Source organism: Oryzias latipes, chromosome 18, assembly GCF_053564925.1.
Source record: "Oryzias latipes strain Hd-rR chromosome 18, Olatipes_Hd-rR_3.1".
Taxonomy (NCBI): domain Eukaryota; kingdom Metazoa; phylum Chordata; class Actinopteri; order Beloniformes; family Adrianichthyidae; genus Oryzias; species Oryzias latipes.
This window is the reverse complement of record NC_136254.1, coordinates 8,339,659-8,350,851: the sequence shown is the minus strand read 5'-3', so window position 1 is coordinate 8,350,851 and position 11,193 is coordinate 8,339,659. Positions and strand designations below refer to the sequence as shown.

At 42.6% G+C, this 11,193-nt stretch overlaps 2 protein-coding genes across 3 annotated transcripts; one reads left to right on the top strand and one right to left on the bottom strand.

Annotated features, from left to right (window-relative positions):
* Positions 1-1,902: 1,902 nt before the first annotated feature.
* LOC111949274 (uncharacterized) lies at positions 1,903-3,726 on the top strand. 2 transcript variants are annotated; one of them, XM_023966146.2, is made up of 5 exons: positions 1,903-2,012; positions 2,116-2,814; positions 2,907-3,020; positions 3,096-3,133; positions 3,216-3,725. In XM_023966146.2, the coding sequence occupies exons 1-5, from the start codon at positions 1,955-1,957 to the stop codon at positions 3,339-3,341; spliced, it is 1,035 nt and encodes a 344-aa protein (XP_023821914.1). In that variant the 5' UTR covers positions 1,903-1,954; the 3' UTR covers positions 3,342-3,725. The 2 variants fall into 2 exon arrangements, with proteins under 2 accessions (XP_023821914.1, XP_023821913.1); XM_023966145.2 differs by having other exon boundaries at positions 2,907-3,133; positions 3,216-3,726.
* Positions 3,727-4,737: 1,011 nt separating this feature from the next.
* On the bottom strand, positions 4,738-10,095 carry LOC110014534 (uncharacterized). The gene is made up of 6 exons (XM_078936389.1): positions 9,494-10,095; positions 9,050-9,382; positions 8,949-8,978; positions 7,759-7,881; positions 7,634-7,665; positions 4,738-7,553 (listed from the first exon to the last, which is right to left on the bottom strand). The coding sequence occupies exons 1-6, from the start codon at positions 9,537-9,539 to the stop codon at positions 7,416-7,418; spliced, it is 702 nt and encodes a 233-aa protein (XP_078792515.1). The 5' UTR covers positions 9,540-10,095; the 3' UTR covers positions 4,738-7,415.
* Positions 10,096-11,193: the final 1,098 nt, after the last annotated feature.

Genomic DNA, 11,193 nt, shown 5'->3' with positions numbered 1-11,193 from the left:
TCCCTAACAATATTTCTAAAAACAGAGTAAAACAAAATAAAACAGATCGATCTGGGTGTCCAAAATCAAAGCCTGCAATACGCAAGATGTTACATTCCGAATTCACATGCAGCTTGTCTGGAGACACAGGAAAATTCCTTGAGTTCAGACTTTTAAGCATGTGGTCAGAACATCCTCCCCCGGGAGCAAGATGGCCGCCGAATCTCCCCCTTTGGTCGCTGGAGATTGGCTGACAGAGGAGCCCGCCTACTTCCTTCCGTCCATCACAGCATCTGGTCTCTGGCTTCCTGCTTCAAACGTCCAGGGGGGTTATTTCAAAGACGGACCACTGTCCGACCACCAACAGTGTCCCCATGGGGGTCCAGCACAGCCGCCCGGATCCCTCTCCGCAGGCAGTCAGTCCCAACCCTTTGTCCTTCTCATGCGACAATTTAATTCTGGTCCATGTCAGATCTACAGTTAAGGCTTCCAGATGGTCTTAGAAGATCAAAGACTGTTTTCTCCTGGAGGGGGATGAGTTTGCAGCTGCAGCATGAAAACCTCTTTACATATGCAATTATCAGGAAGTCCCTTTTAATTGAAATGACTGAAACCCACACACAGTAAACCTGAAAGAAAACCTTCAAAGAAATAAAGATAAGATAAAAACCTAGGAGAAATAAGAACCAAAAAAAATAAATTCCTTCAGTACCAACAGTTTTGTCCACCTTTATAACCCTAAGGTCCAAAGGTGGTAAATGATGAGAGAGCAAAGCTCCTGCGGGTCGTCCAGATACAAACTGACAGTATGGTAATGGGATGGCATTCGTATTTTAAACAGAGGAAAGCTGTTGAGATGGATGTGGCAATATGAAGACATTGCAAATCAGGAAGTAGGAACTTGAGAAACTGGTGAAATCATGAGGAGCTCTGGGAAAAGTTGTAAAATGCTCAAGTGAGGGTAACAGTGCTGTTCAGAAAGCTGGGTTCAGTATCCTCCAAACTGTAGGAGTCGTTGCATCCAATATTTGGAAAAAGCGTTGAATTCTCTATTTAGCTCGAAATGCTAAACTTGAACAGGGTTTTGTTGGATAGTACAGCTTAGAGCACCAACCAACACTGACACCGGAAAAACGGGCACAGATACTGACAAAATGTTGGTAAGCATCCATCCATTTCCATCTACTTTCTCTTAACCCTCTATATCCCTTTCGGGGTCTTTTGGTTGCCGGACCATGTCCCGGCTACTGTTGGGTGGAGGCGGAGTACACACAAGACAGGTCGCCAGTGTGTGGTAGGGCACACAACCCCACTCACACAAACTCACTCATGCACTATTGGAAAGCAGAAAGTAGGAAAGAGGGAATGTTATACGGCCTACCATTTCAAAGACTTCAAACTCCCTGTAAGAAAAATCTGTTTAGCAACTGTAGTATTGGCTGTCAGTTGTTGTGCTACACGCTGTCTATTAGTATTGAGTTTTTTTTTCATTGCAGTTCCACAAAAAAGACCATAGCTTAGGCATGTAGGAATTAAAAATATGCAATGTTTAGCCTGTTACTAGTTTCCTCTTTAAGTGCTTATCTGGAGTCACTTTTTAAATGTTCTTTAAAATAACACACACACACACAGCATTATCTGTGTGACACCAAACATTTCTCAAATAAAGTTTAAAATGTATTAAGTTGATGGACTTGATTACAAAACAAAATGTCATGTAATTGAACTTTATCATCTAATATAAGACTGTCTGACTTCCATTAAAGATTTCAAACTAAAAGTTCCTCAACTTTCTGAGATCGCTGCACTGATCTTGTCTAGATAAAATCTCGACATGGTTTGTTTCTGTGAACATGTGATCATATTTCCTAAGAAGGGAAAGTGTGTGACTTCAGACAGACCAATCATACGCAGTCTCTCGTCTATAAAGTAGAGAAGGAGTCAGCTTCTTGTCACTTTGGGCCAGAATCCAAACATGGTGACACCTGCTCAGTTTGTCGTCATTCTGACATGTTTGCTTTCAGGGAACACTGGTGAGTTATGATATTTCATGCTTAAAAACATTGATTATTTTTAATCTGTATTAAGATTAAGGTATATATTATTTTTTTATGTCTTTTTTATTCTTTATTTTAGCACAGAGCATTTCTCTGGGATCATCTTCATCTGTTCTTCAAGAAAGTGTTTTTAAATCAGCTCACATTGGAGAAACTGTGACTTTACCATGTTTCTATAAAGAATTTTATTTAAAATATGTCTCATGGTACATATATATTCTGGGGAAAAAACCAAAACAGTTATCTTATTTACGTAAATATGACAAAAATGTAACTCTTAGCGATGAATTCAAGAACAGGTTTACTTTAAAACCAGGAAACCAAAGTAGTCATTTGATAATTTCAGACCTGAAACAATTGGACTCAGCTACTTACTTCTGTATAGCTGGTTATCAAACACACCTGACTTTCACAGCAGCTTTTACAGTTGATGTAAAAGGTTCAGGTTTAACCATCCAGACTTCAGTGGATCAGTCGTCCTCTGAGAACATCCATGCAGGAGACTCTGTGACTCTGAACTGTACAGTACACACTGGGAGCTGTGATGAAGAACACAGAGTTTACTGGTTCAAAGACTCTGAAGACTCTCATCCAGGACTCATTTACACTCATGGAGGCAGGAAAGATCAGTGTGAGAGAAAGAACACAAAAACACACAGCTGTTTCTACAAGCTGTACACGAAGAACCTGAATCGAACTCATGCTGGGATCTACTACTGTGCTGTTGTCTCATGTGGACACATACTATTTGGAAATGGAACCAAGCTGGACCTCACAGGTGAGTTACAGTGATGATCTTTGTAGTCTGCGAAGACACATTAAAAAAAAAAAAAGTTCAAATCAGACATGTGTTTGTGTGACTCTTTGCAGGTCAGCCGAACTCTTTGTTGGTGTATTTCTTAACTGGATCTTTGACCTTCATGAGCATCGTTGTTATTTTTCTTGTTTACAAGATTACAAAAGATATTTGCTGCCAGTCTAAAGGTAAAGAAACTATGACTCTTACTTTTTCTCACTGTTCTCTGAAAATGCTTTTAAACACTTTGTCTGTTAAACCAGATCAAATATCAGCAGCTGGCTCTACACCACAAACAGAGGTCAGATTTTAACTTAAAATAACACCACATACTATTGTCTCAAAGGTTAGAGTTGATTTTTCTTTGTATTTTTTTTCTTCAGATTGAGAGCGAAGACACAGAAAGTCTTCATTACGCTGCTATCAATGTTAAGAGGTCCAACAAATCAAGAAGACAGAACGGCTCCATCACAGACTGTATTTATGCGAGTGTGACACAGCAGAACTGAATCTGTTTTACATCAACGTTATTTCCTACAAATCGTTTATCTACTTTTTGTATGCTTTTCTTTTTTTTTTTTTTTTTGCTTTACTTGTTTTCTAGGAATTATCTCTGCAATATTTGTTTATGCAAAATAAATAGATGGATGTTCTACTGTAATGACTTCGTAAAAAGTAAAATTCTGAAAACACTTTTTTGAAACTTGTTTAATTTTTTTTTTTTTTTTAATAAAACTTGTTTACAGTACAATGAATGTGTTTACCTGTTTGTCATTTTCTTTGAAGCCCAGACTAGTTTCTGGTTCTCTGGAATTTTGCGGCAAAACCGCAACATTGACACATAAAGATACTGGAACTCCTGCATAAGTCTTGGCTTGTGTTGTGGGACGGATGTCAGACACAGACATGGGGTTATTAATATAACAGGGGTTATTAATCTTCAGACAAACCAAAGGTATGTTTGAATAAACCCCTTTTGTAATTGAGGCCAAACTTTATTAATTTCAATCATGTTTGAAAATCTTTGGTGTTGGACCGGACGGAAAAGGAAAGAAGGGAAGAAGAGAGAGGGATGTTAGAGAGAGGGGGGGGGGTAGGAGGGTAATAATAGGAGGGGGGGTAAGACCATGAAGCAGCATAGAGCAGACAGGTTTACTGGTTGTTTATCATCACGGTAAGGTTCAAATGTAGTACAGAAAGGGCGGGGCCTGTCCACACACACACTCAAATGTTATCAACACACCTGCTAGCTGCAAAAATGTCCACATGTCAACATGTACACAAAACAGATGGTGTTCACACGCATACTTATGTCTTAAAACCAACTAGTGTGAAGCATTTAATTCATTCAATCATGCAAACTATTAGTGCAAAGGTGAGGTGAGCTAACACCTGTGCTTAGGTGAGTGTTCATGTTCTTCTAAAATTGATGGTGGAATGTGAAAAGAAGGAGGGACATTGCCCAGCCATTCCCACACCAAGACCTCCGCCGCAGCAGCGGCAGCCAGAACCCCAGAGAGAGAGGAGCCAGAAAGCGCCGCCCCCCCGGAGCAAGTCCAGGCTCCCACCCCCAAGCACAGGCCCTAGAAGAGCTCTGGTCAGGCCTCGACGGGACCGAGGCAGCCAACCTGCCGGGGCAACCGCCGATTGCCTCAGTGGAGACCCCGACCCCCCAAGGTCCCGTACCAATAGTGGGCTCCCCCTCCCCCCCGGAACGCCCCCCCACAGGACAGGGCCGACAAGCCCCCCACCCCAGACCCTGCAGCCGAGGCGGATGACACCCAGAGCGACCGGGGGTCCCAAGAGGGTTGTCCCATCCCGTCCCAGAGCCAGGGCCCCCCGCCACCCCCCCCCCCCCCCAGCACAGGCAAAGGGATCACCCCCCCAAGTCAAGCCAGACCACCACTCCACCCCCCCACCACGCACCCCCACACCCAAGCCCAGAGGCTTGATAGTGTTCTTCTTGATACCAGAAAGAAGAGCACTACAATAATCCATTCTAGATGTTATAGAAGCATGGATTAATAGTTCAGCACTGGCTTTGGACTCTGCCAACAATTCTAAGATGATATAATGCGGTCTTTGTAACTTGGTGTGTGTGTGCTTCAAAGGTAAGATCTGCATCTCAAATCACACCGAGGTTACTGACTTTACTGCACACATTCAGGTTAAAAGTTGATTGGACCTTTTCTCTCTCAGCTTCAGGATCGACAATTAAAATCTTTGTTTTGTCTTGATTGAACTTTAAAAAGTTCTCTCCCATCCACGTTTAAAAAGCAGTTGTCTACAGGCACCGTTTTCAGTGCAGGTGGGTAGCTGTTGACTTTGACTGGGAACATTATCGGGCGGTGGAAGGAATACTTAGAGGATCTCCTAAATCCCACTGACACGGCTTCTTTTGAGAAAGCAGAGGATGAAGACTTGGGGGTGAGGCTATCCATCACCCGAGCTTAAGTCATTGAGGTAGTCAATGTGTTCCTCGGTGGCAAGGCCCCAGGAGTGGACGAAGTTCGCCCTGAGTACCTCAAGTTGCTTGATGCTGCGGGAGTGTCTTGGCTGACAAGTCTTTGCAACATTGCGTGGTAGTCGGGAACTGTAACATTGGACTGGCTGACAGATGTGGTGGTTCCCCTTTTTAAGAAGGGGGACCGGAAAGTGTGTTACAGCTACTGGGGAATCACACTCCTCAGAAAGTCTATGACAGGTTACTGGAGAGGAGAGTTTGTCCAATCTCAGATCCAGAAACAACAGTGAAGTTTCCATCCTGGTCATGGAACAGTAGACCAGCTCTACGCTCTCTTAAGGGTCCTGGAGGGTTCGTGAAAGTTCACTCATCCAGTCCACATCTGTTTCATGGATTTGGAGAATTCATACGACTGCATACCCCGTGGTATCCTGTGAAGAGTGCTCTGGGAGTTTGGGGTCCGGGGAGCCTTATTGAGGGATGTCTGGTCTCACCGGAGCAAGAGTTTGGTTTACATAGCCAGCAGTAAGTCAGACCTGTTCCCGGTACATGTTAGACTCCAGCAGGGCTGCCCTTATCACAGGTTCTGTTCATAGTTTTGCAAGTGATGTTGTCCTGTTTGCTTCATCAAGCCAGGACCTCCAGCATGCATTGGGGCAGTTTATGGCTGAGTGTGAAGTGGTTGGGACCGCTAAATCTGAGGCCATGGTTCTTGCCATCTCTCGGTGGGTGGAGTGTTCCTGCCCCAGGTGGAGGAGTTTGAATATCTTGGGGTCTTCTTAACGACTGAGGGAAGATTGGAGCGCAAGATTGACAGGCGGATCTGAGCAGCGTCCGTAGTTATGCGGTTGCTGTACCGGTCCATTGTGGGGAAGAGAGAGCTGAGCCAGATAGCAAAGTTCTCAATTTAACGGTCGATCTTCATTCCACCTGTGGTCATGAGCTCTGGGTCATGACCGAAAGAACAAAGTCCCAGATACAAGAGGCTGAAAAGACCTTTTTTCTGTAGGTTGGCCAGGGATCCCTTAGAGATAGGGTGAGAAGCTCACTCACCCGCGGAGAGCTCGGACTAGAACCGCTTCTTGTCCATATTGAGAGGGGCCAGTTGAGGTGGCTCAGGCTTCTGTTCCGGATGCCTCCTGGACGCCTCCCTGGGGTGGTGTTCCGGGCATGTCCCACTGGACGGAGGCCCCAGGGAAGACCCAGGACACGCTGGAGAGACTTCGTCTCTGGGCCGGCCTGGGAACGTCTCAGGGTCCCCCCAGAGAAGCTGGAGGAAGTGGCTGAAGAAACTTTTGAACATGCAAACAGGAGAAAATTTGATATGCGTCAAAACAGAGGTGGTGTGAAGGCAGCATCATACTGTGGATCTAATTCAATATTAAATTGCATTGTTGTTTGATGGCCAATAAGTTTTTGATTAACAGCTTTATTTCCCCCCATACCATGCAGTAGATTTCACTGAATGTAAAGAAAAAACTGCCAACATTGCAGCTGGGGCTGCTTAAACGCTTCCATTCACATAAGAAAAACTTCACTGTGTCACATTCAAAACATGTATTTGATGTTTCTGACTTCTTTACTATGATCTTCCCCTGTTTTTACATACCATCACTCAATGATCAAAATAAATTTTGTTCATGAGAGCTCAGAATCCATCAGGACCTCTGTTCATTTTCCAGCATTTTTCTCAACTGGTCTCCTGAACACCAAGTTATTTGCTGCTTGTGGTCAAGGATGAAGTTTTCTTGTGTTAAAGACTGAAACACAACATACCATTACAGAATGATCAAACATGTTATTTCCGTTTTTCTATTTTTTTGTCATTAATTTCGACTTGTAAAAAATAACCTTATTTTTTAGTACAGTGATGTTTAGCTGCACTTTTTTTCTTTTCAGACTCCTTATGTTGAATGTATTGTGATTATCTGAGCTGAGATCAGACTATAATGCTCTGTCTTCCTGTCAAATGTCACTTCTCACATTCTCAAGCTGTTTCAGATACTTATCATGATCATTCAAACCACCAGAGCCTTGTTTGAGTCCCCCTATCAAACATGTCTTTGCTTCTCATATGCACAGACTGACAGCAGTTGAAATAAAAAAAACAGATCTTTATTCAAACAGAACTGTAAGTCTTTCTTCTGACAGAATACATCACACAAGTCTCCAACTTTCTGTTTTCTGCAGGTCGTCCATTTTTTCTGGATTTTGAAAACTTATGAGCAGCAGAGTTTGGGTCAGAAGAATCTTGAGTCTGAAATACAGATATTCTGAATTAAATGCTAACAGCAGAAAACTAATGAAGAACCATGGACTAAAAACAAAAAGCTTCACCTTCAGGCTGTCAGTGTGCAGATTTTCCTTTGCTTAAAAATTGAATATAAAGGCCATATGTCAAGTTTTAGTACAAACACGTTGAAAATGTGCAAATTTGCCTTAAAATTTCTTACTGAACGTACCTGCACAATGATGTTTAAAAATAACAACCAAACCAAGAGCACCAAAAATGGAAAACCCCATCAGAACAGCCAGAATCACAGTCAGAAGGCTGGTATATGGATGTTTCACACAAAAAGTAGAATCTGTTAAGTCAGAAAAAAATCCAAATGTTACATGTTACATTTTTCTATTACATGTTTTGCATGTAGATTCCTTCAGCCCTCAGTTAATTAACACTAAAACAGTGAATGTTTAAAAGACCAAGACGTGATCTATGAAAACTCTTACAGATTCAGAGATGTATGTGATTTAGATCAGGGGTGCTCACACTTTTTTGGCGTCAAGCGTTTGGCTTGAATCGACAATGTCTTGAAGATTTACCTACCTACCTACCTATATATATATATATATATATATATATATATATATATATATATATATATATACACACACACACATATATATATATACTATATATATATCCTAGATATAAAAACTCTTAATAAATGTTTGTTAGTTATGTTTATTAGTTACATGTTTATTTGAACATTATTGTTTATGTACTGATGATTAAAAACTACACAGTAAGATTACACAGAGATACTTTTGTATTAAAAGATGAGGCGTTTTATTACAAAGACAGAAAGCAGCAACCATCGTATGTCATGCTCTGTTGTAAACCGTGCAATGCCGGGAGCATCATGGCATTTCCAAAGCGTGCTCCGTACGAAGCGCTTGCCACGGGAAAATAACAGCTTCCTTAATGAGCTCGTATTTATCAGGCGAGAACTGCAGAACTGATAGCAGGAGGAGACACGCGGGGCGGCTTCAATAAACAGAGTGATCTTCTGCCGGGAACTCGACGTATCGCGGGGCAGAGAGCAACTTTCTGATGACAGAGAGTTTGTGCACAGTGAATTTAAACACGCGTCTGGAGTGACGTTTGTATCAGAGGATGTCCGATTGGCCAATCTACATGTCAATCAAGTTCTGTTCCTTGTCAGTGAGGATTTTGATTGGCTGGTGGATTTTTAAGAAGTACTTTTTTTTTTTTATCTTTTCTGGCCCACGATCTACACTCCTGTCCTTGAAGATCGACTGGTCGATCGCGATCGACGTAATGAGCACCCCTGATTTAGATGATGTTAAGAGGATCACAGCAATAAGAAAAGCATTTTCTGAGGAGCAGGAACCTTACTGTATGACTTACACTTCTCTTTATCTTTGGGCTCATCATCACCTGTAAAGAAAAGACATGAAGGAAGTTCATGAATTCAAAAGCAGAAAGAGATCAGAGAATCATGATCTTACCTTTAATGATCAGTTGTGTTACATCTCCAATGACTGTATGTCTGTTTCTGTAGAATCCACAGAAGTACAGCCCAGAGTCAGACTCATCCACTCCACTGATTTTCAGAGACACAGAGCTGCTGTTGGAATTCATTTCAAATTTTACACCATCAAATCCATCACAGAAGGAAGGATCACCATCAGAACTAAAGATGGAGGAGATACAGCTGACTTCGGTGCCGTTGACCACTCTAAACCAGTCTGTCTGAACTCTGCTTGCGGTGAAATCAGAGCAGAGCAGAGTGACGGTTTCTCCAGACTGGACCTCCACAGTCTTAGACTCACAGAAGCAGCCTGAAACAGACAACAGACACTACCTTACTGAAATTAATGATGCTTCATTCAAAAGTCAGTTCATGAAAGAAACAGCAACTTTACTGCCGCAGAGTTCATCAGATTACTTACTGCGGCTGCAGAGAAGAAAAGTCGTTACTACGATGAGGCTCCTCATTCTGTCTTAAACAGGATTTCAGTATCAAGACACTTTATAGTCAAGAGGGCGTTTCCGCTGGGCGTGGTATTTTATAATCTTCAACATATCAAATGAGCATGTGAAAGAAGACGAATGCAGTATGTAAAGTTTTGATAGATCGTTGATGTTTCCCTCCTGCTGACTTTGCGCTTTATATTCTCTGTTAGAAATCCTCCGTCCTTCATGTGAAGTCTGCTGCTGCTGTCAGTGCTGTTTCAGACAAACTGTTGTCTCAGTCTTCATTTTCAAAAATACAAGAGAGTGTTATCACAGACTCTTTGAAAATCTGAACCACGGTTACTCTTTTTTTTTCAATCTTGCCGATGTCCTGCGGTCTTGGTGTACAGAGTTCAAACTGCAGCCTTTTCACCACAAACTTATAACCCTATTGACCTTTTTGTGTTACGAAACAGGTTGTTTAGTCAAATTCCCTTTAGAAAATACAAAATGTAATCACAAGAGGTCACAATCCAGTGGTTCCGTGTGCAAGTCTCAGAGGAACCAAATCCAGACGGTTGTCATGTGATGTAAAACCCGAGCTGAATCAAAAATGGCAAAGAATTTTCTGCTGAACCAGGCTCAGCACCTCCACCACCATATTATTGGAAATGGCACTGCTGTTGGTGAAATAATAAAATCGATTAATCAAGCTGAATCGATCCAAGCTCAGTAAATCAATGATTGATCCATAAAAGTACAGATCCATCTATATGCCTTTGCTTCTCCGGTGACCTAACACAGCAGTAAAGCCAAAGTTTGCTATTAATGCTAATGTATATTGGTATTTCCCATAGGATGGCTAATGGTTGTGCTTCAGCTGGTTCCAGAAGTGCTCTATGTGGTACAGGTCAGGGGACATAGCTGGCTACACCACATGAGGCACTCCCACTTCCTGAAGTCTGCGGTGCCAAATAGAAATCCTTTTTACCTGCCACGTACCTGTCCTCATTTTGGGTTCCAGCATCTGGAAGCGTAGAAATCATGACAGAACAAACTGGCCCAACTCCGGACCCAGCTGACCCAGAAGGACTCTGTTTCGCTGTCAGCCAACAAGGTATCGCGCTGGGGCGTCAAGCCGACGCGCTGTCTCAAATAGCATCCGCCCAGTAGGAACTTTTTCGACGCCTGGATGGTTTAACACAATTTTAATGGATTTGTCTGGTCAAATAGCTAGCCCTGCAGCTACGGCTACGCTTCCAGCGCCTAGTAACGTCATCACTTCTGCTTCCTCTCCACGTCCGGAAAACTTCAGTCTCCAACCTGAGCCATTCTTCGGCGTCGTCGAGGCATGTGGTGGCTTCCTACTTCAGTGTTGTTTACTATTCCAACAAGCTCCAAGGTTTTACCAGTCCGACATTAGCAAAATCACCTTGGTTATTGATTCCTTTCGTGACAAAGCTCTGCAGTGGGCTCAGGCATTCTTAGTGGTCAACCCTACATCTCATCTGACATTTGAACACTTCATACTGGAGTTTCAGCTGGTGTTCGATCAACCTAAAAAGCAGGAGGAAGCCACACGTAAGCTGTTAACCCTTAAACAACGTAACCGGTCAATCAGCGACCATGTCATAGATTTCAGGATCCTGGCGGTGGAGGCAGGGTGGACTGATCCCGCGTTACGAGGAGTGTTCTA